Raw genomic sequence first — 26,681 nt, forward strand, 5'->3', positions numbered from 1 at the left:
TTAAACTTTTTTACCGCGATTTAAACTTTTTTCCTGCGATTTAAACTTTTTTACCGCGATTTAAACTTTTTTTCCTGCGATTTAAACTTTTTTTCCTGCGATTTAAACTTTTTTACCGCGATTTAAACTTTTTTTTACCGCGATTTGAACTTTTTTTCAGTCGATTTAAACTTTTTTACCTCGATTTAAACTTTTTTCCTGCGATTTAAACTTTTTTTACTGCGATTTAAACTTTTTTACCTCGATTTAAACTTTTTTCCTGCGATTTAAACTTTTTTACCGCGATTTAAACTTTTTTCCTGCGATTTAAACTTTTTTTTACCATGATTGAAACTTTTTTTTAAACTGCGATTTAAACTTTTTTCCTGCGATTTAAACACTCTTTTTAATCTTTGGCTGCCTTTTAAACGACTTCTGCAGCGATTTAGAGATGCCCCTGGAGCTGCAAGAATGCATCAAGGACTCTCCCAGATTCAGGTAATGTTTATCCCACCGAATCCGCGATGAACCCCCCGGTCGACCCTCATTCTCCCCGACCATCGGTTCCTCCTCCTTGACCCCCGATTCTTTCCCCCCCTCCCCTAACCCCCATTCCCCCACCCCACTCCGGTCCCTAATTCCCCATTTACAACAACAAAAACTTGTATTTGTATACCGCCTTTAACAGGAGTGGTTTTAAGACAAAACGGATAAATTTGACCCCCGAGCCCCAGAAGGAGAGATTAGGGACAGGTGACCAAAAGCTGGGTCAAAGAGGTGGGTTTTAAGGAGCGTCTTGAAGGAGGAGAGAGAGGTCGAGAGGCGGAGAGGTTGAGGGAGGGAGTTCCAGAGCTTGGGGCCCAGGCAACAGAAGGCACGGCCACCGATGGTGGAGCGATTATAATCAGGGATGGTCAGGAGGGCAGAATTAGAGGAGTGCAGACATCTCGGGGGGGGTTGTGGGGCTGGAGGAGGTTACAGAGATAGGGAGGGGTGTAGCAACTGGAGGAGGTTACAGAGATAGGGAGGGGTGTAGGGGCTGGAGGTGGTTACAGAGATAGGGAGGGGTGTAGGGGCTGGAGGAGGTTACAGAGATAGGAAGGGATGTAGGGGCTGGAGGAGGTTACAGAGATAGGGAGGGGCTGGAGGGGGTTACAGAGATAGGGAGGGGGGGCGGGGCTGGAGGGCGTTACAGAAATAGGGAGGGGTGTAGGGACTGGAGGAGGTTACAGAGATAGGGAGGGGTGTAGGGGCTGGAGGAGGTTACAGAGATAGGGAGGGGTGTAGGGGCTGGAGGGGGTTACAGAGATAGGGAGGGGTGTAGGGGCTGGAGGGGGTTTACAGAGATAGGGAGGGGTGTAGGGACTGGAGGAGGTTACAGAGATAGGGAGTGGTGTAGGGGCTGGAGGAGGTTACAGAGATAGGGAGGGGTGTCGGGGCTGGAGGGGGTTACAGAGATAGGGAGGGGTGTAGGGGCTGGAGGGGGTTACAGAGATAGGGAGTGGTGTAGGGGCTGGAGGGGGTTACAGAGATAGGGAGGGAGCGAGGGGCCATGGAGGGATTGTAAACACGGATGAGAATTTTGAAATCGAGGCATTGCTTAACCGGGAGCCAATGTAGGTCAGTGAGCACAGGGGGTGATGGGTGAGCGGGACTCGGTGCGAGTTAGGACACGGGGGCAGTGAGCACAGGGGGTGATGGGTGAGTGGGACTGGGTGTGAGTTAGGACACGGGGCACAGGGGGTGATGGGTGAGCGGGACTCGGTGCGAGTTAGGACACGGGGGCAGTGAGCACAGGGGGTGATGGGTGAGCGGGACTCGGTGTGAGTTAGGACACGGGGCACAGGGGGTGATGGGTGAGTGGGACTCGGTGCGAGTTAGGACACGGGGCAGTGAGCACAGGGGGTGATGGGCGAGTGGGACTGGGTGCGAGTTAGGACACGGGGCACAGGAGGTGATAGGTGAGCGGGACTCGGTGCGAGTTAGGACACGGGGCAGCGAGCACAGGGGGTGATGGGTGAGTGGGACTCGGTGCGAGTTAGGACACGGGGCACAGGGGGTGATGGGTGAGCGGGACTCGGTGCGAGTTAGGACACGGGGCACAGGGGGTGATGGGTGAGCGGGACTCGGTGCGAGTTAGGACACGGGGCACAGGGGGTGATGGGTGAGCGGGACTCGGTGCGAGTTAGGACACGGGGCACAGGGGGTGATGGGTGAGCGGGACTCGGTGTGAGTTAGGACACGGGGGCAGTGAGCACAGGGGGTGATGGGTGAGTGGGACTCGGTGTGAGTTAGGACACGGGGTCAGTGAGCACAGGGGGTGATGGGTGAGTGGGACTCGGTGCGAGTTAGGACACGGGGGCAGTGAGCACAGAGGGTGATGGGTGAGTGCGACTCGGTGCGAGTTAGGACACGGGGGCAGTGAGCACAGGGGGTGATGGGTGAGCGGGACTCGGTGCGAGTTAGGACACGGGGGCAGTGAGCACAGAGGGTGATGGGTGAGCGGGACTCGGTGTGAGTTAGGACACGGGGTCAGTGAGCACAGGGGGTGATGGGTGAGTGGGACTCGGTGCGAGTTAGGACACGGGGGCAGTGAGCACAGAGGGTGATGGGTGAGTGGGACTCGGTGTGAGTTAGGACACGGGGTCAGTGAGCACAGGGGGTGATGGGTGAGTGGGACTGGGTGTGAGTTAGGACACGGGGGCAGTGAGCACAGAGGGTGATGGGTGAGTGGGACTCGGTGCGAGTTACGACACGGGGGCAGCCGAGTTTTGGAACACCACCAGTTGACGTCGGGTAGAACGTGGGAGGCTGGCCAGGAGTGCGCTGGAATGGTCAAGTCTGGAGGGTGACGGAGGCACGGATGAGGGAAGGAGGCAGCGAGAGTGGGCGGGACAAACGACAGAAACACCAATGTCACCTCTCTCTCTCTCTCTCTCTCTGCACTTGCCTCATACCAGGGCGGCACTGGACGGGATGGAGCGCGATGTCTTGGAGCTGGAGGAGAAACTGGAAAAAGTGAGTCGGGATGAAAGCAGTGAAGTCCACCCCCTCAAACAATCTGTGACCTTCTCAACTTCTCCCCAGATACCGCCCAATACCTCTTGCACTGACTCTGACCCTTGACCCTTTCCCTGACCCCAGCCTGCACTGCGACTCCTGACCGTTTTGCTGCATTGTGACCCCTGACCCTGCCCATGCCACCCCTGCCCGGCTCTGTGACCTTTCCCCTGCCCTTGGATTCATATCCACTTTTTATTTCCTGTTTTGCTTTTCGGAGGTGGTGAAACTGTGTGCGGGTATGATCGAATCCGGGAAGGCGTACAACGCCTCCAATAAACGGCTACTGGATGGACTACAAGAGCTCTCACAAAGCACGAAAAACGAAGGAGTGACGGTGAGAATTAAAGTCTGGTGTCTCCACACTGTCCCATCAAACACTCCCAGGGCAGGTACAGGGGGTTAGATACAGAGTAAAGCTCCCTCTACACTGTCCCATCAAACACTCCCAGGGCAGGTACAGGGGGTTAGATACAGAGTAAAGCTCCCTCTACACTGTCCCATCAAACACTCCCAGGGCAGGTACAGCACGGGGTTAGATACAGAGTAAAGCTCCCTCTACACTGTCCCATCAAACACTCCCAGGGCAGGTACAGGGGGTTAGATACAGAGTAAAGCTCCCTCTACACTGTCCCATCAAACACTCCCAGGGCAGGTACAGGGGGTTAGATACAGAGTAAAGCTCCCTCTACACTGTCCCATCAAATACTCCCAGGGCAGGTACAGGGGGTTAGATACAGAGTAAAGCTCCCTCTACACTGTCCCCATCAAACACTCCCAGGGCAGGTACAGCACGGGGTTAGATACAGAGTAAAGCTCCCTCTACACTGTCCCATCAAACACTCCCAGGGCAGGTACAGGGGGTTAGATACAGAGTAAAGCTCCCTCTACACTGTCCCATCAAACACTCCCAGGGCAGGTACAGGGGGTGAGATACAGAGTAAAGCTCCCTCTACACTGTCCCATCAAATACTCCCAGGGCAGGTACAGGGGGTTAGATACAGAGTAAAGCTCCCTCTACACTGTCCCATCAAACATTCCCAGGGCAGGTACAGCACGGGGTTAGATACAGAGTAAAGCTCCCTCGACACTGTCCCATCAAACACTCCCAGGGCAGGGACAGCACGGGGTTAGATACAGAGTAAAGCTCCCTCTACACTGTCCCATCAAACACTCCCAGGGCAGGTACAGCACGGGGTTAGATACAGAGTAAAGCTCCCTCTACACTGTCCCATCAAACACTCCCAGGGCAGGTACAGCACGGGGTTAGATACAGAGTAAAGCTCCCTCTACACTGTCCCATCAAGCACTCCCCGGGCAGGTACAGGGGGTTAGATACAGAGTAAAGCTCCCTCTACACTGTCCCATCAAACACTCCCAGGGCAGGTACAGGGGGTTAGATACAGAGTAAAGCTCCCTCTACACTGTCCCATCAAACACTCCCAGGGCAGGTACAGGGGGTTAGATATAGAGTAAAGCTCCCTCTACACTGTCCCATCAAACACTCCCAGGGCAGGTACAGCACGGGTTAGATACAGAGTAAAGCTCCCTCTACACTGTCCCATCAAACACTCCCAGGGCAGGTACAGCTCAGAATACACTCGGAGAACCTCTGAACTCCCTGTTTCTTTCTAGAACATTCTGGAGCAGTGCGTGGAGGGGCTTCAAGAGATGATCCTGTACCACACGGTGAGCAGCCCATTGAAAACTCCGTCTTTCTCTGTCCATCTTCTCCGTGGGATACAAACTCCTCTCCCTTCCCCTCCACCGCTCCCCTCCCTCTCTCCCCTTTCCCTCTGAGCGCCTGGCTGTCCAACCATGTGTGGCATCGCAGCCAACCTTGAACGGGGAGCCCGCTGCTGATGGGGAGATGTGTGTGTGTGTGTGTTTGTGGGGAGGGGGGTCTGCTCAATCTGCTTTCGATAGCCGGGGAGCAGCGTTAATTTCGAAACTTCTGTCTCAATTTAGATGCTTTTTGATCAAGCGGAGCGATCGGTGAAAATACAGCTTCAGAATATCATCACACAGTGAGTATCCTGGCAGGGAGAGCTTTACTCTGTACCTAACCCCCTGTACCTGCCCTGGGAGTGTTTGATGGGGACAGTGTAGAGGGAGCTTTACTCTGTATCTAATCCCCTGTACCTGCCCTGGGAGTGTTTGATGGGACAGTGTAGAGGGAGCTTTACTCTGTATCTAATCCCCTGTACCTGCCCTGGGAGTGTTTGATGGGACAGTGTAGAGGGAGCTTTACTCTGTATCTAATCCCCTGTACCTGCCCTGGGAGTGTTTGATTGGACAGTGTAGAGGGTGCTTTACTCTGTATCTAACCCCGTGCTGTACCTGCCCTGGGAGTGTTTGATGGGACAGTGTAGAGGGAGCTTTACTCTGTATCTAACCCTCTGTACCTGCCCTGGGAGTGTTTGATGGGACAGTGTAGAGGGAGCTTTACTCTGCATCTCACCCCGTGCTGTACCTGCCCTGGGAGTGTTTGATGGGACAGTGTAGAGGGAGCTTTACTCTGTATCTAACCCCCTGTACCTGCCCTGAGAGTGTTTGATGGGACAGTGTAGAGGGAGCTTTACTCTGTATCTAACCACCTGTACCTGCCCTGGGAGTGTTTGATGGGACAGTGTAGAGGGAGCTTTACTCTGTATCTAACCCTCTGTATCTGCCCTGGGAGTGTTTGATAGGACAGTGTAGAGGGAGCTTTACTCTGTATCTAACCCCGTGCTGTCCCTGCCCTGGGAGTGTTTGATGGGACAGTGTAGAGGGAGCTTTACTCTGTATCTAACCCCCTGTACCTGCCCTGAGAGTGTTTGATGGGACAGTGTAGAGGGAGCTTTACTCTGTATCTAACCCCCTGTACCTGCCCTGAGAGTGTTTGATGGGACAGTGTAGAGGGAGCTTTACTCTGTATCTAACTCCGTGCTGTCCCTGCCCTGGTAGTGTTTGATGGGACAGTGTAGAGGGAGCTTTACTCTGTATCTAACCCCGTGCTGTACCTGCCCTGGGAGTGTTTGATGGGACAGTGTAGAGGGAGCTTTACTCTGTATCTAACCCCCTGTACCTGCCCTGAGAGTGTTTGATGGGACAGTGTAGAGGGAGCTTTACTCTGTATCTAACCCCCTGTACCTGCCCTGGGAGTGTTTGACGGGACAGTGTAGAGGGAGCTTTACTCTGTACCTAACCCCGTGCCGTACCTGCCCTGGGAGTGTTTGATGGGACAGTGTAGAGGGAGCTTTACTCTGTATCTAACCCCGTGTACCTGCCCTGGGAGTGTTTGATGGGACAGTGTAGAGGGAGCTTTACTCTGTATCTAACCCCCTGTATCTGCCCTGGGAGTGTTTGATAGGACAGTGTAGAGGGAGCTTTACTCTGTATCTAACCCCGTGCTGTCCCTGCCCTGGGAGTGTTTGATGGGACAGTGTAGAGGGAGCTTTACTCTGTATCTAACTCCCTGTACCTGCCCTGGGAGTGTTTGATGGGACAGTGTAGAGGGAGCTTTACTCTGTATCTAACCCCCTGTACCTGCCCTGGGAGTGTTTGATGGGACAGTGTAGAGGGAGCTTTACCCTGTATCTAACTCCGTGCTGTACCTGCCCTGGGAGTGTTTGATGGGACAGTGTAGAGGGAGCTTTACTCTGTATCTAACCCCCTGCACCTGCCCTGGGAGTGTTTGATGGGACAGGGAAGAGGGAATGTCACTCTAATGGTACGATGTTCCCCAGGGATATTGGGAGGCTGCGGGATTTGAAGAAAGATTTTGACCGGATTGGCGACGACCTGGAATCAGCCCAGGTGAAGAACGGGCAGGTTTCGAGACACCGGACTCACGATGCGCAGGAAACCAGCCACATTCTCCTCGCAACGCACAAGTGTTTCCGCCATCTTGCACTCGACTACATTCTGCAGGTGTGATGGGGTCCAGGAGTGTTAGTGTTATATCAGTGTTACAGTGAGGTGTGTGGGGTATATCAGTGTTACAGTGAGAGGTGTGGGCTATATCAGTGTTACAGTGAGGGGTGTGGGGTATATCAGTGTTACAGTGAGGGGTATGGGGTATATTAGTGTTACACTGAGGGGTGTGGAGTATATCAGTGTTACAGTGAGGGGTGTGGGGTATATCAGTGTTACAGTGAGGGGGGTGGGTTATATCAGTGTTACAGTGAGGAGTGTTAGTGTTAGAACAGTGTTACAGTGAGGTGTGTGGGGTATATCAGTGTTACAGTGAGGGGTGTGGGGTATATCAGTGTTACAGTGAGGGGTGTGGGGTATATCAGTGTTACATTGAGGGGTGTGGGGTATATCAGTGTTACAGTGAGGTGTGTGGGGTATATCAGTGTAACAGTGAGTGGTGTGAGGTATATCAGTGTTACAGTGAGGTGTGTGGGGTATATCAGTGTTACAGTGAGGGGTGTGGGGTATATCAGTGTTACAGTGAGGGCGGTGGGTTATATCAGTGTTACAGTGAGGAGTGTGGGGTATATCAGTGTTACAGTGAGGGGTGTGAGGTATATCAGTGTTACAGTGAGGGATGTGGGGTATATCAGTGTTACAGTGAGGGGTGTGGGGTATATCAGTGTTACATTGAGGGGTGTGGGGTATATCAGTGTTACAGTGAGGGGTGTGGGGTATATCAGTGTTACAGTGAGGGGTGTGGGGTATATCAGTGTTACAGTGAGGGGTGTGGGGTATATCAGTGTTACAGTGAGGGGTGTGGGGTATATCAGTGTTACAGTGAGGGGGTGGCTTATATCAGTGTTACAGTGAGGGGTGTGGGGTATATCAGTGTTACAGTGAGGGGTGTGGGGTATATCAGTGTTACATTGAGGGGTGTGGGGTATATCAGTGTTACAGTGAGGGGTGTGGGATATATCAGTGTTACAGTGAGGGGTGTGGGGTATATCAGTGTTACAGTGAGGGGTGTGGGGTATATCAGTGTTACAGTGAGGGGTGTGGGATATATCAGTGTTACAGTGAGGGGTGTGGGGTATATCAGTGTTACAGTGAGGGGTGTGAGGTATATCAGTGTTACAGTGAGGGGTGTGGGGTATATCAGTGTTACAGTGAGGGGTGTGAGGTATATCAGTGTTACAGTGAGGGGTGTGGGGTATATCAGTGTTACAGTGAGGGGTGTGGGGTATATCAGTGTTACAGTGAGGGGTGTGGGGTATATCAGTGTTACAGTGAGGGGTGTGGGGTATATCAGTGTTACAGTGAGGGGTGTAGGATATATCAGTGTTACAGTGAGCGGTGTGGGGTATATCAGTGTTACAGTGAGGGGTGTGGGGTATATCAGTGTTACAGTGAGGGGTGTGGGGTATATCAGTGTTACAGTGAGGGGTGTGAGGTATATCAGTGTTACAGTGAGGGGTGTGGGGTATATCAGTGTTACAGTGAGGGGTGTGGGGTATATCAGTGTTACAGTGAAGGGTGTGGGATATATCAGTGTTACAGTGAGGGGTGTGGGGTATATCAGTGTTACAGTGAGGGGTGTGGGGTATATCAGTGTTACAGTGAGGGGTGTGGGGTATATCAGTGTTACAGTGAGGGTGTGGGGTATATCAGTGTTACAGTGAGGGGTGTGGGGTATATCAGTGTTACAGTGAGGGGGGTGGGTTATATCAGTGTTACAGTGAGGAGTGTTAGTGTTAGATCAGTGTTACAGTGAGGGGTGTGAGGTATATCAGTGTTACAGTGAGGGGTGTGGGGTATATCAGTGTTACAGTGAGTGGTGTGGGGTATATCAGTGTTACAGTGAGGAGTGTTAGTGTTAGATCAGTGTTACAGTGAGGGGTGTGGGATATATCAGTGTTACAGTGAGGGGTGTGGTGTATATCAGTGTTTCAGTGAGGGGTGTGGGGTATATCAGTGTTACAGTGAGGGGTGTGGGGTATATCAGTGTTACAGTGAGGGGTGTGGGGTATATCAGTGTTACAGTGAGAGGTGTGGGATATATCAGTGTTACAGTGAGGGGGGTGCGTTATATCAGTGTTACAGTGAGGAGTGTTAGTGTTAGATCAGTGTTACAGTGAGTGGTGTGAGGTATATCAGTGTTACAGTAAGGGGTGTGGGGTATATCAGTGTTACAGTGAGGGGTGTGGGGCATATCAGTGTTACATTGAGGGGTGTGGGGTATATCAGTGTTACAGTGAGGGGTGTGGGGTATATCAGTGTTACAGTGAGGGGTGTGGGGTATATCAGTGTTACAGTGAGGGGTGTGGGGTATATCAGTGTTACAGTGAGGGGTGTGGGGTATATCAGTGTTACCTTGAGGGGTGTGGGGTATATCAGTGTTACAGTGAGGGGTGTGGGGTATATCAGTGTTACAGTGAGGGGTGTGGGGTATATCAGTGTTACAGTGAGGGGTGTGAGGTATATCAGTGTTACAGTGAGGGGTGTGGGGTATATCAGTGTTACAGTGAGGGGGGTGGCTAATATCAGTGTTACAGTGAGGGGTGTGGGGTATATCAGTGTTACAGTGAGGGGTGTGGGGTATATCAGTGTTACATTGAGGGGTGTGGGGTATATCAGTGTTACAGTGAGGGGTGTGAGATATATCAGTGTTACAGTGAGGGGTGTGAGGTATATCAGTGTTACAGTGAGGGGTGTGGGGTATATCAGTGTTACAGTGAGGGTGTGGGGTATATCAGTGTTACAGTGAAGGGTGTGGGATATATCAGTGTTACAGTGAGGGGTGTGGGGTATATCAGTGTTACAGTGAGGGGTGTGGGGTATATCAGTGTTACAGTGAGGGGTGTGGGGTATATCAGTGTTACAGTGAGGGGTATGGAGTATATCAGTGTTACAATGAGGGTGTGGGGTATATCAGTGTTACAGTGAGGGGTGTGGGGTATATCAGTGTTACAGTGAGGGGGGTGGGTTATATCAGTGTTACAGTGAGGAGTGTCAGTGTTAGATCAGTGTTACAGTGAGGGGTGTGAGGTATATCAGTGTTACAGTGAGGGGTGTGGGGTATATCAGTGTTACAGTGAGGGGTGTGGGGTATATCAGTGTTACAGTGAGGGGTGTGGGGTATATCAGTGTTACAGTGAGGGGTGTGGGGTATATCAGTGTTACAGTGAGGGGTGTGGGGTATATCAGTGTTACAGTGAGGGTGTGGGGTATATCAGTGTTACAGTGAGGGGTGTGGTGTATATCAGTGTTACAGTGAGGGGGGTGGGTTATATCAGTGTTACAGTGAGGAGTGTTAGTGTTAGATCAGTGTTACAGTGAGGGGTGTGAGGTATATCAGTGTTACAGAGAGGGGTGTGGGGTATATCAGTGTTACAGTGAGTAGTGTGGGGTATATCAGTGTTACAGTGAGGAGTGTTAGTGTTAGATCAGTGTTACAGTGAGGTGTGTGGGGTATATCAGTGTTACAGTGAGTGGTGTGAGGTATATCAGTGTTACAGTGAGGGGTGTGGGGTATATCAGTGTTACAGTGAGCGGGGTGGGTTATATCAGTGTTACAGTGAGGGGTGTGGGGCATATCAGTGTTACATTGAGGGGTGTGGGTTATATCAGTGTTACAGTGAGGGGTGTGGGGTATATCAGTGTTACAGTGAGGGGTGTGGGGTATATCAGTGTTACAGTGAGGGGTGTGGGGTATATCAGAGTTACAGTGAGGGGTGTGGGGTATATCAGTGTTACAGTGAGGGGTGTGGGGTATATCAGTGTTACAGTGAGGGGTGTGGGATATATCAGTGTTACAGTGAGGGGTGTGGGGTATATCAGTGTTACAGTGAGGGGTGTGGGATATATCAGTGTTACAGTGAGGGGTGTGGTGTATATCAGTGTTACAGTGAGGGGTGTGAGGTATATCAGTGTTACAGTGAGGGGTGTGGGGTATATCAGTGTTACAGTGAGGGGTGTGGGGTATATCAGTGTTACAGTGAGGGGTGTGGGGTATATCAGTGTTACAGTGAGGGGTGTGGGGTATATCAGTGTTACAGTGAGCGGTGTGGGGTATATCAGTGTTACAGTGAGGGGTGTGGGGTATATCAGTGTTACAGTGAGGGGTGTGGGGTATATCAGAGTTACAGTGAGGGGTGTGGGATATATCAGTGTTACAGTGAGGGGTGTGGGGTATATCAGTGTTACAGTGAGGGGTGTGGGGTATATCAGTGTTACAGTGAGGGGTGTGGGGTATATCAGTGTTACAGTGAGTGGTGTGAGGTATATCAGTGTTACAGTGAGGGGTGTGGGGTATATCAGTGTTACAGTGAGGGGTGTGGGGTATATCAGTGTTACAGTGAGGGGTATGGGGTATATAAGTGTTACAGTGAGTGGTGTGAGGTATATCAGTGTTACAGTGAGGGGTGTGGGGTATATCAGTGTTACAGTGAGTGGTGTGAGGTATATCAGTGTTACAGTGAGGGGTGTGGGTTATATCAGTGTTACAGTGAGGGGTGTGGGGTATATCAGTGTTACAGTGAGGGGTGTGGGGTATATCAGTGTTACAGTGAGGGGTGTGGGGTATATCAGTGTTACAGTGAGGGGTGTGGGGTATATCAGTGTTGCAGTGAGTGGTGTGAGGTATATCAGTGTTACAGTGAGGGGTGTGAGGTATATCAGTGTTACAGTGAGGGGTGTGGGGTATATCAGTGTTACAGTGAGGGGTGTGGGGTATATCAGTGTTACAGTGAGTGGTGTGAGGTAAATCAGTGTTACAGTGAGGGGTGTGGGGTATATCAGTGTTACAGTGAGGGGTGTGGGGTATATCAGTGTTACAGTGAGGGGTGTGGGGTATATCAGTGTTACAGTGAGGGGTGTGGGGTATATCAGTGTTATAGTGAGTGGTGTGAGGTATATCAGTGTTACAGTGAGGGGTGTGGGGTATATCAGTGTTACAGTGAGGGGTGTGGGGTATATCAGTGTTACAGTGAGGGGTGTGGGGTATATCAGTGTTATAGTGAGTGGTGTGAGGTATATCAGTGTTACAGTGAGGGGTGTGGGGTATATCAGTGTTACAGTGAGGGGTGTGGGGTATATCAGTGTTACAGTGAGGGCTGTGGGGTATATTAGTGTTACAGTGAGGGGTGTGGGGTATATCAGTGTTACAGTGAGGTGTGTGGGGTAGAAAAGTGTCACAGTGAGGGGTGTGGGGTATATCAGTGTTTCAGTGAGGGGTGTGGGGTATATCAGTGTTACAGTGAGGGGTGTGGGGTATATCAGTGTTACAGTGAGGGGTGTGGGGTATATCAGTGTTACAGTGAGAGGTGTGGGATATATCAGTGTTACAGTGAGGGGTGTGGGGTATATCAGTGTTACAAGAGAGATGTGGGGTATATCAGTGTTACAGTGAAGGGTGTGGGCTTTATCAGTATTACAGTGAGGGGTGTGGGGTATATCAGTGTTACAGTGAGGGGTGTGGAGTATATCAGAGTTACAGTGAGGGGTGTGGGGTATATCAATGTTACAGTGAGGGCTGTGGGGTATATCAGTGTTACAGTGAGGGGTGTGGGGTATATCAGTGTTACAGTGAGGAGTGTGGAGTATATCAGTGTTACAGTGAGGGGTGTGTAGTCTATCAGTGTGTTACAGTGAGGGGTGTGGGGTATATCAGTGTTTCAGTGAGGGGTGTGGGGTATATCAGTGTTATAGTGAGGGGTGTGGGGCATATCAGTGTTTCAGTGAGGGGTGTGGGGTATATCAGTGTTAGAGTGAGGGGTGTGTAGTCTATCAGTGTGTTACAGTGAGGGGTGTGGGGTATATCAGTGTTACAGTGAGGGGTGTGGGGTGTATCAGTGTTACAGTGAGGGATGTGGGGTATATCAGTGGTTCAGTGAGGGGTGTGGGGTATATCAGTGGTTCAGTGAGGGGTGTGGGGTATATCAGTGTTAGTGAGGGGTGTGAGGTATATCCGAATTACAGTGAGGGGTGTGGGGTATATCAGTGTTTCAGTGAGGGGTGAGGGGTATATCAGTGTTACAGTGAGGAGTGTGGGGTATATCAGTGTTACAGTGAGAGGTGTGGGATATATCAGTGTTACAGTGAGGGGTGTGGGGTATATCAGTGTTACAAGAGAGATGTGGGGTATATCAGTGTTACAGTGAAGGGTGTGGGCTTTATCAGTATTACAGTGAGGGGTGTGGTGTATATCAGTGTTACAGTGAGGTGTGTGGGGTATATCAGTGTTACAGTGAGGGGTGTGGAGTATATCAGAGTTACAGTGAGGGGTGTGGGGTATATCAGTGTTACAGTGAGGGGTGTGGGGTATATCAGTGTTACCGTGAGTGGTGTGCGGTATTTCAGTGTTACAGTGAGGGGTGTGGGGTATATCAGTGTTACAGTGAGTGGTGTGGGGTAGAAAAGTGTTACAGTGAGTGGTGTGGGGTATATCAGTGTTACAGTGAGTAATGTGGGGTGTATCAGTGTTACAGTGAGTGGTGTGGGGTATATCAGTGTTACAGTGAGGGGTGTGAGGTATATCAGTGTTACAGTGAGGGGTGTGGGGTATATCAGTGTTAAGTGAGGGGTGTGGGGTATATCAGTGTTACAGTGAGGGGTGTGGGGTATATCAGTGTTACAGTGAGGGGTGTGGGGTATATCAGTGTTACAGTGAGCGGTGTGGGGTATATCAGTGTTACAGTGAGGGGTGTGGGGTATATCAGTGTTACAGTGAGGGGTGTGGGGTATATCAGAGTTACAGTGAGGGGTGTGGGATATATCAGTGTTACAGTGAGGGGTGTGGGGTATATCAGTGTTACAGTGAGGTGTGTTGGGTATATCAGTGTTACAGTGAGGGGTGTGGGGTATATCAGTGTTACAGTGAGTGGTGTGAGGTATATCAGTGTTACAGTGAGGGGTGTGGGGTATATCAGTGTTACAGTGAGGGGTGTGGGGTATATCAGTGTTACAGTGAGGGGTATGGGGTATATAAGTGTTACAGTGAGTGGTGTGAGGTATATCAGTGTTACAGTGAGGGGTGTGGGGTATATCAGTGTTACAGTAAGGGGTGTGGGGTATATCAGTGTTACAGTGAGGGGTGTGGGGTATGTCAGTGTTACAGTGAGTGGTGTGAGGTATATCAGTGTTACAGTGAGGGGTGTGGGGTATATCAGTGTTACAGTGAGGGGTGTGGGGTATATCAGTGTTACAGTGAGGGGTGTGGGGTATATCAGTGTTACAGTGAGGGGTGTGGGGTATATCAGTGTTACAGTGAGGGGTGTGGGGTATATCAGTGTTACAGTGAGTGGTGTGAGGTATATCAGTGTTACAGTGAGGGGTGTGAGGTATATCAGTGTTACAGTGAGGGGTGTGGGGTATATCAGTGTTACAGTGAGGGGTGTGGGATATATCAGTGTTACAGTGAGGGGTGTGGGGTATATCAGTGTTACAGTGAGGGGTGTGGGGTATATCAGTGTTACAGTGAGGGGTGTGGGGTATATCAGTGTTACAGTGAGTGGTGTGAGGTATATCAGTGTTACAGTGAGGGGTGTGGGGTATATCAGTGTTACAGTGAGAGGTGTGGGGTATATCAGTGTTACAGTGAGGGGTGTGGGGTATATCAGTGTTACAGTGAGTGGTGTGAGGTATATCAGTGTTACAGTGAGGGGTGTGGGGTATATCTGTGTTACAGTGAGTGGTGTGAGGTATATCAGTGTTACAGTGAGGGGTGTGGGGTATATCAGTGTTACAGTGAGGGGTGTGGGGTATATCAGTGTTACAGTGAGGGGTGTGGGGTATATCAGTGTTACAGTGAGGGGTGTGGAGTATATCAGTGTTACAGTGAGGGGTATGGGGTATATCAGTGTTACAGTGAGGGATGTGAGGTATATCAGTGTTACAGTGAGGGGTGTGGGGTATATCAGTGTTACAGTGAGGGGTGTGGGGTATATCAGTGTTACAGTGAGGGGTGTGGGATATATCAGTGTTACAGTGAGGGTTGTGGGGTATATCAGTGTTACAGTGAGGGGTGTGGGGTATATCAGTGTTACAGTGAGGGTTGTGGAGTATATCAGTGTTACAGTGAGGGTTGTGGAGTATATCAGTGTTACAGTGAGGGGTGTGGGATATATCAGTGTTACAGTGAGGGGTGTGGGGTATATCAGTGTTACAGTGAGGGGTGTGGGGTATATCAGTGTTACAGTGAGGGTTGTGGAGTATATCAGTGTTACAGTGAGGGTTGTGGAGTATATCAGTGTTACAGTGAGGGGTGTGGGATATATCAGTGTTACAGTGAGTGGTGTGGGGTATATCAGTGTTACAGTGAGGGGTGTGGGGTACATCAGTGTTACAGTGAGGGTTGTGGAGTATATCAGTGTTACAGTGAGGATTGTGGAGTATATCAGTGTTACAGTGAGGGGTGTGGGGCATATCAGTGTTACAGTGAGGGGTGTGGGGTATATCAGTGTTACAGTGAGGGGTGTGGGGTATATCAGTGTTACAGTGAGAGGTGTGGGATATATCAGTGTTACAGTGAGGGGTGTGGGGTATATCAGTGTTACAAGAGAGATGTGGGGTATATCAGTGTTACAGTGAGGGGTGTGGAGTCTATCAGTGTGTTACAGTGAGGGGTGTGGGGTATATCAGTGTTACAGTGAGGGGTGTGGGGTGTATCAGTGTTACAGTGAGGGATGTGGGGTATATCAGAGGTTCAGTGAGGGGTGTGGGGTATATCAGTGGTTCAGTGAGGGGTGTGGGGTATATCAGTGTTACAGTGAGAGGTGTGGGATATATCAGTGTTACAGTGAGGAGTGTGGGGTATATCAGTGTTACAGTGAGAGGTGTGGGATATATCAGTGTTACAGTGAGGGGTGTGGGGAATATCAGTGTTACAGTGAGAGGTGTGGGATATATCAGTGTTACAGTGAGGGGTGTGGGGTATATCAGTGTTACAAGAGAGATGTGGGGTATATCAGTGTTACAGTGAGGGGTGTGGGGTATATCAGTGTTACAGTGAGGGGTGTGGAGTATATCAGAGTTACAGTGAGGGATGTGGGGTATATCAGTGGTTCAGTGAGGGGTGTGAGGTATATCCGAATTACAGTGAGGGGTGTGGGGTATATCAGTGTTTCAGTGAGGGGTGAGGGGTATATCAGTGTTACAGTGAGGAGTGTGGGGTATATCAGTGTTACAGTGAGAGGTGTGGGATATATCAGTGTTACAGTGAGGGGTGTGGGGTATATCACTGTTACAGTGAAGGGTGTGGGGTATATCAGTGTTACAGTGAGGGGTGTGGGGTATATCAGTGTTACCGTGAGTGGTGTGCGGTATTTCAGTGTTACAGTGAGGGGTGTGGGGTATATCAGTGTTACAGTGAGTGGTGTGGGGTATATCAGTGTTACAGTGAGGTGTGTGGGGTAGAAAAGTGTTACAGTGAGTGGTGTGGGGTATATCAGTGTTACAGTGAGGAGTGTGGAGTATATCAGTGTTACAGTGAGGGGTGTGGGGTATATCAGTGTTACAGTGAGGGGTGTGGGGTATATCAGTGTTACAGTGAGGGGTGTGGGGTATATAAGTGTTACAGTGAGGGGTGTGGGGTATATCAGTGTTACAGTGAGGGGTGTGGGGTGTATCCGTGTTGCAGTGAGGGGTGTGGAGTATATCAGTGTTACAGTGAGGGGTGTGGGATATATCAGTGTTACAGTGAGTGGTGTGGGGTGTATCAGTGTGGCAGTGAGGGGTGTGGGGTATATCAGTGTTACAGTGAGGGGTGTGGGGTATATCAGTGTTACAGTGAGGGGTGTGGGGTGTATCCGTGTTACAGTGAGGGGTGTGGAGTATATCAGTGTTACAGTGAGTAATGTGGGGTGTATCAGTGTGGCAGTGAGGGGTGTGGGGTATATCAGTGTTACAGTGAGGGGTGAGGGGTATATCAGTGTTACAGTGAGGGGTGTGGGGTATATCGGTGTTAGAATGAGGGGTGTGGGGTATATCAGTGTTACATTGAGGGGTGTGGGGTATATTGGTGTTACCGTGAGGGGTGTGGGGTATATCAGTGTTACAGTGAGGTGTGTGAGGTATTTCAGTGTTACAGTGAGGGGTGTGGGGAATATCAGTGTTACAGTGAGGGGTGTGGGTTATATCAGTGTTACAGTGAGGGGTGTGGGGTTTATCAGTGTTACAGTCAGAGGTGTGGGGTATATCAGTGTTACAGTGAGGCGTGTGGAGTCTATCAGTGTTACAGTGAGGGGTGTGGGGTATATCAGTGTTATACTGAGGGGTGTGGGATATATCAGTGTTTCAGTGAGGGGTGTGGGGTATATCAGTGTTACAGTGAGGGGTGTGGGGTTTATCAGTGTTACAGTCAGAGGTGTGGGGTATATCAGTGTTACAGTGAGGCGTGTGGAGTCTATCAGTGTTACAGTGAGGGGTGTGGGGTATATCAGTGTTTCAGTGAGGGGAGTTGTGTATATCAGTGTTAGAGTGAGGTGTGTGGGGTATATCAGTGTTTCAGTGAGGGGTGTGGGGTTTCTCAGTGTTAGAGTGAGGCGTGTGGGGTATATCAGTGTTACAGTCAGGTGTGTGGGTTTTATCAGTGTTACAGTCAGGGGTGTGGGTTATATCAGTGTTACAGTGAGGGGTGTGGGGTATTTCAGTGTTACAGTGAGGGGTGTGGGGTATATCAGTGTTACAGTGAGGGGTGTGGGGTATATCAGTGTTACAGTGAGGGGTGAGGGGTCTATCAGTGTTACAGTGAGGCGTGTGGGGTATATCAGTATTACAGTGAGGGGTGTGGGGTACATCAGTGTTACAGTGAGGGGTGTGGGGTATATCAATGTTACAGTGAGGGGTGTGGGGTATATCAGTGTGTTATAGTGAGGGATGTGGGGTTTATCAGTGTTACAGTGATGGGTGTGGGGTATATCGGTGTTAGAATGAGGGGTGTGGGGTATATCAGTGTTACATTGAGGGGTGTGGGGTATATTGGTGTTACCGTGAGGGGTGTGGGGTATATCAGTGTTACAGTGAGGGGTGTGGGGAATATCAGTGTTACAGTGAGGGGTGTGGGGTATATCAGTGTTACAGTGAGGGGTGTGGGGTATATCAGTGTTATACTGAGGGGTGTGGGGTATATCAGTGTGTTACAGTGAGGGATGTGGGGTATATCAGTGTTACAGTGATGGGTGTGGAGTCTATCAGTGTGTTACAGTGAGGGGTGTGAGGTATATCAGTGTTACAGTGAGGTGTGTGGGGTATATCAGTGTTACAGTGAGGGGTGTGGGGTATATCAGTGTTACAGTGAGGGGTGTGAGTTATATCAGTGTTACAGTGAGGTGTGTGGGGTATATCAGTGTTACAGTGAGGGGTGTGAGGTATATCAGTGTTGCAATGAGTGGTGTGCGGTATATCAGTGTTACAGTGAGGGGTGTGGGGTATATCAGAATATCAGTGAGGTGTGTGGGGTATATCAGTGTTACAGTGAGGGGTGTGGGGTATATCAGTGTTACAGTGAGGGGTGTGGGGTATATAAGTGTTACAGTGAGGGGTGAGGGGTTTATCAGTGTTACAGTGAGGGGTATATCGGTGTTAGAATGAGGGGTGTGGGGTATATCAGTGTTACAGTGAGGGGTCTGTGGTATATCAGTATTACATTGATTGGTGTGGGGTATATCAGTGTTACAGTGAGGGGTGTGGGGTATATCAGTGTTACAGTTAGGGGTGTGGGATATATCAGTGTTACAGTGAGGGGTGTGGCGTATATCAGTGTTACAGTGAGCGGTGTGGGATATATCAGTGTTAGTGATGGGTGTGGGGTACATCAGTGTTACAGTGAGGGGTGTGAGGTATATCAGTGTCACAGTGAAGGGTGTGGCGTATATCAGTGTTACAGTGATGGGTGTGAGGTATATCAGTGTTACAGTGAGGGGTGTGGGGTATATCAGTGTTATATTGATTGGTGTGGGGTATATCAGTGTTAGTGAGGGGTGTGGGGTATATCAATGTTACAGTGAGGGGTGTGGGGTACATCAGTGTTAGTGAGGGGTGTGGGGTATATCAGTGTTACAGTGAGGGGTGTGGGGTACATCAGTGTTACAGTGAGGGGTGTGGGGTATATCAGTGTTAGTGAGGGGTGTGGGGTATATCAATGTTACAGTGAGGGGTGTGGGGTACATCAGTGTTAGTGAGGGGTGTGGGGTATATCAATGTTACAGTGAGGGGTGTGGGATATATCAGTGTTACAGTGAGGGGTGTGGGGTATATATCGGTGTTACAGTGAGGTGTGTGGGGTATATCAGTGTTACAGTGAGGGGTGTGGGGTATATCAATGTTACAGTGAGGGGTGTGGGGTACATCAGTGTTACAGTGAGGGGTGTGGGGTATATCAGTGTTCGTGAGTGGTGTGGTGTATATCAGTGTTACACTGAGTGGTGTGGGGTATATCAGTGTTTCAGTGAGGGGTGTGGGGTATATCAGTGTTACAGTGAGGAGTGTGGGGAATATCAGTGTTACAGTGAGGGGTGTGGGGTATATCAGTGTTACAGTGAGGGGTGTGGGGTATATTGGTGTTACCGTGAGGGGTGTGGGGTATATCAGTGTTACAGTGAGGGGTGTGGGGAATATCAGTGTTACAGTGAGGGGTGTGGGGTATATCAGTGTTACAGTGAGGGGTGTGGGGTATATCAGTGTTATACTGAGGGGTGTGGGGTATATCAGTGTGTTACAGTGAGGGATGTGGGGTATATCAGTGTTACAGTGATGGGTGTGGGATATATCAGTGTTACAGTGAGGGGTGTGAGTTATATCAGTGTTACAGTGAGGTGTGTGGGGTATATCAGTGTTACAGTGAGGGGTGTGAGGTATATCAGTGTTACAGTGAGGTGTGTGGAGTATATCAGTGTTGCAATGAGTGGTGTGCGGTATATCAGTGTTACAGTGAGGGGTGTGGGGTATATCAGAATATCAGTGAGGTGTGTGGGGTATATAAGTGTTACAGTGAGTGGTGTGGGGTATATCAGTGTTACAGTGAGGGGTGTGGGGTGTATCCGTGTTAAAGTGAGGGGTGTGGAGTATATCAGTGTTACAGTGAGTAGTGTGGGGTGTATCAGTGTTGCAGTGAGGGGTGTGGGGTATATCAGTGTTACAGTGAGGGGTGAGGGGTATATCAGTGTTACAGTGAGGGGTGTGGGGTATATCAGTGTTACAGTGAGGGGTGTGGGGTATATAAGTGTTACAGTGAGGGGTGAGGGGTATATCAGTGTTACAGTGAGGGGTATATCGGTGTTAGAATGAGGGGTGTGGGGTATATCAGTATTACATTGATTGGTGTGGGGTATATCAGTGTTAGTGTGGGGTATATCAGTGTTACAGTGAGGGGTGTGGGGTATATCAGTGTTACAGTTAGGGGTGTGGGATATATCAGTGTTACAGTGAGGGGTGTGGCGTATATCAGTGTTACAGTGAGCGGTGTGGGGTATATCAGTGTTAGTGAGGGGTGTGGGGTACATCAGTGTTGCAGTGAGGGGTGTGAGGTATATCAGTGTAACAGTGAGGGGTGTGGCGTATATCAGTGTTACAGTGAGGGGTGTGAGGTATATCAGTGTTACAGTGAGGGGTGTAGGGTATATCAGTGTTATATTGATTGGTGTGGGGTATATCAGTGTTAGTGAGGGGTTGTGGGGTACATCAGTGTTACAGTGAGGGGTGTGGGGTATATCAGTGTTACAGTGAGGGGTGTGGGGTACATCAGTGTTACAGTGCGGGGTGTCGGGTGTATCAGTGTTACAGTGAGGGGTGTGGGGTATATCAGTGTTAGTGAGGGGTGTGGGGTATATCAGTGTTACAGTGAGGGGTGTGGGGTACATCAGTGTTACAGTGAGGGGTGTGGGGTATATCAGTGTTAGTGAGGGGTGTGGGGTATATCAATGTTACAGTGAGGGGTGTGGGGTACATCAGTGTTAGTGAGGGGTGTGGGGTATATCAATGTTACAGTGAGGGGTGTGGGATATATCAGTGTTACAGTGAGGGGTGTGGGGTATATATCGGTGTTACAGTGAGGTGTGTGGGGTATATCAGTGTTACAGTGAGGGGTGTGGGGTATATCAATGTTACAGTGAGGGGTGTGGGGTACATCAGTGTTACAGTGAGGGGTGTGGGGTATATCAGTGTTAGAGTGAGGGGTGTGGAGTCTATCAGTGTGTTACAGTGATGGTGTGGTGTATATCAGTGTTACACTGAGTGGTGTGGGGTATATCAGTGTTTCAGTGAGGGGTGTGGGGTATATCAGTGTTAGAGTGAGGGGTGTGGAGTCTATCAGTGTGTTACAGTGATGGTGTGGGGTATATCAGTGTTACAGTGAGGGGCGTGAGGTATATCAGAATTACAGTGAGGGGTGTGGGGTATATCAGTGTTTCAGTGAGGGGTGTGGGGTATATCAGTGTTATAGTGAGGGGTGAGGGGCATATCAGTGTTACAGTGAGGGGTGTGGGGTATATCAGTGTTACAATGAGGGATGTGGCGTATATCAGTGTGACATTGAGGGGTGTGGGGTATATTGGTGTTACCGTGAGGGGTGTGGAGTATATCAGTGTTACAGTGAGGGGTGTGGGGTATATCAGTGTTATAGTGAGGGGTGAGGGGCATATCAGTGTTACAGTGCGGGCTGTGGGGTATATCAGTGTTACAGTGAGGGGTGTGGGGTATATCAGTGTTACAGTGAGGGGTGTGGGGTATATCAGTGTTACAGTCAGAGGTGTGGGGTATATCAGTGTTACAGTGAGGCGTGTGGAGTCTATCAGTGTTACAGTGAGGGGTGTGGGGTATATCAGTGTTACAGTGAGGGGTGTGGGGTATATCAGTGTTACAGTGAGGGGTGTGGGGTTTCTCAGTGTTAGAGTGAGGCGTGTGGGGTATATCAGTGTTACAGTGAGGGGTGTGGGGTATATCAGTGTTACAGTGAGGGGTGTGGGGTATATCAATGTTACAGTGAGGGGTATATCAGTGTTACAGTGAGGGGTGTGGGGTATATAAGTGTTACAGTGAGGGGTGTGGGGTATATCAGTGTTACAGTGAGGAGTGTGAAGTATATCAGTGTTACAGTGAGGGGTGTGGGATATATCAGTGTTACAGTGAGAGTGTGGGGTATATCAGTGTTACAGTGAGGGTTGTGGGGTATATCAGTGTTACAGTGAGAGGTGTAGGGTATATCAGTGTTACAGTGAGAGGTGTGGGGTATATCAGTGTTACAGTGAGGGGTGTGGGGTATTTCAGTGTTACAGTGAGGGGTGTGGGGTATATCAGTGTTACAGTGAGGGGTGTGGGGTATATCAGTGTTACAGTGAGGAGTGAGGGGTCTATCAGTGTTACAGTGAGGGGTGTGAGTTATTTCAGTGTTACAGTGAGGGGTGTGAGGTATATCAGTGTTACAGTGAGGCGTGTGGGGTATATCAGTATTACAGTGAGGGGTGTGGGGTATATCAGTGTTACAGTGAGGGGTGTGGGGTATATCAGTGTTACAATGAGGGGTGTGGGGTATATCAGTGTTACAGTGAGGGGTGTGGGGTATTTCAGTGTTACAGTGAGGGGTGTGGGGTATATCAGTGTTACAGTGAGGGGTGTGGGGTACATCAGTGTTACAGTGAGGGGTGTGGGGTACATCATTGTTACAGTGAGGGGTGTGGGGTATATTAGTGTTACAGTGAGGGGTGTGGGGTATATCAGTGTTACAGTGAGGGGTGTGGGGTGTATCCGTGTTACAGTGAGGGTTGTGGAGTATATCAGTGTTACAGTGAGTAGTGTGGGGTATATCAGTGTTACAGTGAGGGGTGTGGGGTATATCAGTGTTACAGTGAGGGGTGAGGGGTATATCAGTGTTACAGTGAGGGGTGTGGGGTATATCAGTGTTACAGTGAGGGGTGTGGGGTATATCAGTGTTACAGTGAGGGGTGAGGGGTATATCAGTGTTACAGTGTGGGGTATATCGGTGTTAGAATGAGGGGTGTGGGGTATATCAGTGTTACAGTGAGGGGTCTGTGGTCTTTCAGTATTACATTGATTGTTGTGGGGTATATCAGTGTTAGTGTGGGGTATATCAGTGTTACAGTGAGGGGTGTGGGGTATATCAGTGTTACAGTTAGGGGTGTGGGGTATATCAGTGTTACAGTGAGGGGTGTGGCGTATATCAGTGTTACAGTGAGCGGTGTGGGGTATATCAGTGTTAGTGAGGGGTGTGGGGTATATCAGTGTTACAGTGAGGGGTGTGGCGTATATCAGTGTTACAGTGAGGGGTGTGGGGTATATCAGTGTTACAGTGAGGGGTGTGGGATATATCAGTGTTAGTGAGGGGTGTGGGGTACATCAGTGTTACAGTGAGGGGTGTGAGGTATATCAGTGTTACAGTGAGGGGTGTGGGGTATATCAGTGTCACAGTGAGGGGTGTGGCGTATATCAGTGTTACAGTGAGGGGTGTGAGGTATATCAGTGTTACAGTGAGGGGTATGGGGTATATCAGTGTTACAGTGAGGGGTGTGGTGTATATCAGTGTTATATTGATTGGTGTGGGGTATATCAGTGTTAGTGAGGGGTGTGGGGTATATCAGTGTTACAGTGAGGGGTGTGGTGTATATCAGTGTTATATTGATTGGTGTGGGGTATATCAGTGTTAGTGAGAGGTTGTGGGGTACATCAGTGTTACAGTGAGGGGTGTGGGGTATATCAGTGTTACAGTGAGGGGTGTGGTGTATATCAGTGTTATATTGATTGGTGTGGGGTATATCAGTATTAGTGAGGGGTTGTGGGGTACATCAGTGTTACAGTGAGGGGTGTGGGGTATATCAGTATTACAGTGAGGTGTGTGGGGTACATCAGTGTTACAGTGCGGGGTGTCGGGTATATCAGTGTTGCAGTGAGGAGTGTGGGGTATATCAGTGTTAGTGAGGGGTGTGGGGTATATCAATGTTACAGTGAGGGGTGTGGAGTACATCAGTGTTACAGTTAGGGGTGTGGGGTATATCAGTGTTACAGTGAGGGGTGTGGGGTATATATCGGTGTTACAGTGAGGTGTGTGGGGTATATCAGTGTTACAGTGAGGGGTGTGGGGTATATCAGTGTTGCAGTGAGGGGTGTGGGGTATATCAGTGTTACAGTGAGGGGTGTGGGGTATATCAGTGTTACAGTGAGGGGTGTGGGGTACATCAGTGTTACAGTGAGTGGTGTGGGGTACTTCATTGTTACAGTGAGGGGTGTGGGGAAAATTAGTGTGACAGTGAGGGGTGTGGGGTATATCAGTGTTACAGTGAGGTGTGTGCGGTATATCAGTGTTCGTGAGTGGTGTGGGGTATATCAGTGTTACACTGAGTGGTGTGGGGTATATCAGTGTTTCAGTGAGGGGTGTGGGGTATATCAGTGTTAGAGTGAGGGGTGTGGAGTCTATCAGTGTGTTACAGTGATGGTGTGGGGTATATCAGTGTTACAGTGAGTGGTGTGGGGTGTATCAGTGTTACAGTGAGGGGTGAGGGGTATATCAGTGTTACAGTGAGGGGTGTGGGGTATATCAGTGTTACAGTGAGGGGTGTGGGGTATATCAGTGTTACAGTGAGGGGTGAGGGGTATATCAGTGTTACAGTGAGGGGTGTGGGGTATATCGGTGTTAGAATGAGGGGTGTGGGGTGTATCAGTGTTACAGTGAGGGGTCTGTGGTCTTTCAGTATTACATTGATTGGTGTGGGGTATATCAGTGTTAGTGTGGGGTATATCAGTGTTACAGTGAGGGGTGTGGGGTATATCAGTGTTACAGTTAGGGGTGTGGGGTATATCAGTGTTACAGTGAGGGGTGTGGCGTATATCAGTGTTACAGTGAGGGGTGTGGGGTATATCAGTGTTAGTGAGGGGTGTGGGGTACATCAGTGTTACAGTGAGGGGTGTGAGGTATATCAGTGTTACAGTGAGGGGTGTGGGGTATATCAGTGTCACAGTGAGGGGTGTGGCGTATATCAGTGTTACAGTGAGGGGTGTGAGGTATATCAGTGTTACAGTGAGGGGTGTGGTGTATATCAGTGTTATATTGATTGGTGTGGGGTATATCAGTGTTAGTGAGGGGTTGTGGGGTACATCAGTGTTACAGTGAGGGGTGTGGGGTATATCAGTATTACAGTGAGGTGTGTGGGGTACATCAGTGTTACAGTGCGGGGTGTCGGGTATATCAGTGTTGCAGTGAGGAGTGTGGGGTATATCAGTGTTAGTGAGGGGTGTGGGGTATATCAATGTTACAGTGAGGGGTGTGGAGTACATCAGTGTTACAGTTAGGGGTGTGGGGTATATCAGTGTTACAGTGAGGGGTGTGGGGTATATATCGGTGTTACAGTGAGGAGTGTGGGGTATATCAGTGTTACAGTGAGGGGTGTGGGGTATATCAGTGTTGCAGTGAGGGGTGTGGGGTATATCAGTGTTCGTGAGTGGTGTGGGGTATATCAGTGTTACACTGAGTGGTGTGGGGTATATCAGTGTTTCTGTGAGGGGTGTGGGTTATATCAGTGTTAGAGTGAGGGGTGTGGAGTCTATCAGTGTGTTACAGTGATGGTGTGGGGTATATCAGTGTTACAGTGAGGGGTGTGAGGTATATCAGAATTACAGTGAGGGGTGTGGGGTATATCAGTGTTTCAGTGAGGGGTGTGGTGTGTATCAGTGTTACAGTGATGGTGTGGGGTATATCAGTGTTACAATGAGGGATGTGGCGTATATCAGTGTTACATTGAGGGGTGTGGGGTATATTGGTGTTACCGTGAGGGGTGTGGGTTATATCAGTGTTACAGTGAGGGGTGTGGGGTATATCAGTGTTACAGTGAGGGGTGTGGGGTATATCAGTGTTACAGTGAGTGGTGTGGGGTACTTCATTGTTAGAGTGAGGGGTGTGGGGAAAATTAGTGTTACAGTGAGGGGTGTGGGGTATATCAGTGTTACAGTGAGGGGTGTGGGGTACATCAGTGTTACAGTGAGTGGTGTGGGGTACTTCATTGTTACAGTGAGGGGTGTGGGGAAAATTAGTGTGACAGTGAGGGGTGTGGGGTATATCAGTGTTACAGTGAGGTGTGTGCGGTATATCAGTGTTCGTGAGTGGTGTGGGGTATATCAGTGTTACACTGAGTGGTGTGGGGTATATCAGTGTTACACTGAGTGGTGTGGGGTATATCAGTGTTTCAGTGAGGGGTGTGGGGTATATCAGTGTTAGAGTGAGGGGTGTGGAGTCTATCAGTGTGTTACAGTGATGGTGTGGGGTATATCAGTGTTACAGTGAGGGGTGTGAGGTATATCAGAATTACATTGAGGGGTGTGGGGTATATTGGTGTTACCGTGAGGGGTGTGAGTTATATCAGTGTTACAGTGAGTGGTGTGGGGTATTTCAGTGTTACAGTGAGGGGTGTGGGGTATATCAGTGTTACAGTGAGGGGTGTGGGGTACATCAGTGTTACAGTGAGAGGTGTGGGGTACATCATTGTTACAGTGAGGGGTGTGGGGTATATTAGTGTTACAGTGAGGGGTGTGGGGAAAATCAGTGTTACAGTGAGGTGTGTGGGGAAAATCAGTGTTACAGTGAGGGGTGTGGGGTACATCAGTGTTACAGTGCGGGGTGTCGGGTATATCAGTGTTGCAGTGAGGGGTGTGGGGTATATCAGTGTTAGTGAGGGGTGTGGGGTATATCAATGTTACAGTGAGGGGTGTGGAGTACATCAGTGTTACAGTTAGGGGTGTGGGGTATA

The 26,681-nt window shown here is 49.7% G+C and overlaps 1 protein-coding gene across 1 annotated transcript in view; it reads left to right on the forward strand.

Annotated features, from left to right (window-relative positions):
• Positions 1 to 290: 290 nt before the first annotated feature.
• The window catches only part of LOC139257419 (arf-GAP with coiled-coil, ANK repeat and PH domain-containing protein 2-like), a 172,958-nt gene continuing 146,567 nt past the window's right edge, over positions 291 to 26,681 (forward strand). The window contains exons 1-6 of the mRNA XM_070874464.1: positions 291 to 477; positions 2,940 to 2,997; positions 3,260 to 3,376; positions 4,675 to 4,728; positions 5,008 to 5,066; positions 6,768 to 6,951. Coding sequence (XP_070730565.1) covers positions 431 to 477; positions 2,940 to 2,997; positions 3,260 to 3,376; positions 4,675 to 4,728; positions 5,008 to 5,066; positions 6,768 to 6,951 — 519 coding nt within the window. The 5' untranslated portion in view covers positions 291 to 430. The remainder of the gene's footprint in view (positions 478 to 2,939; positions 2,998 to 3,259; positions 3,377 to 4,674; positions 4,729 to 5,007; positions 5,067 to 6,767; positions 6,952 to 26,681) is intronic.

The sequence above is a fragment of the Pristiophorus japonicus genome, unplaced genomic scaffold (assembly GCF_044704955.1).
Source record: "Pristiophorus japonicus isolate sPriJap1 unplaced genomic scaffold, sPriJap1.hap1 HAP1_SCAFFOLD_836, whole genome shotgun sequence".
Lineage (NCBI taxonomy): Eukaryota > Metazoa > Chordata > Chondrichthyes > Pristiophoridae > Pristiophorus > Pristiophorus japonicus.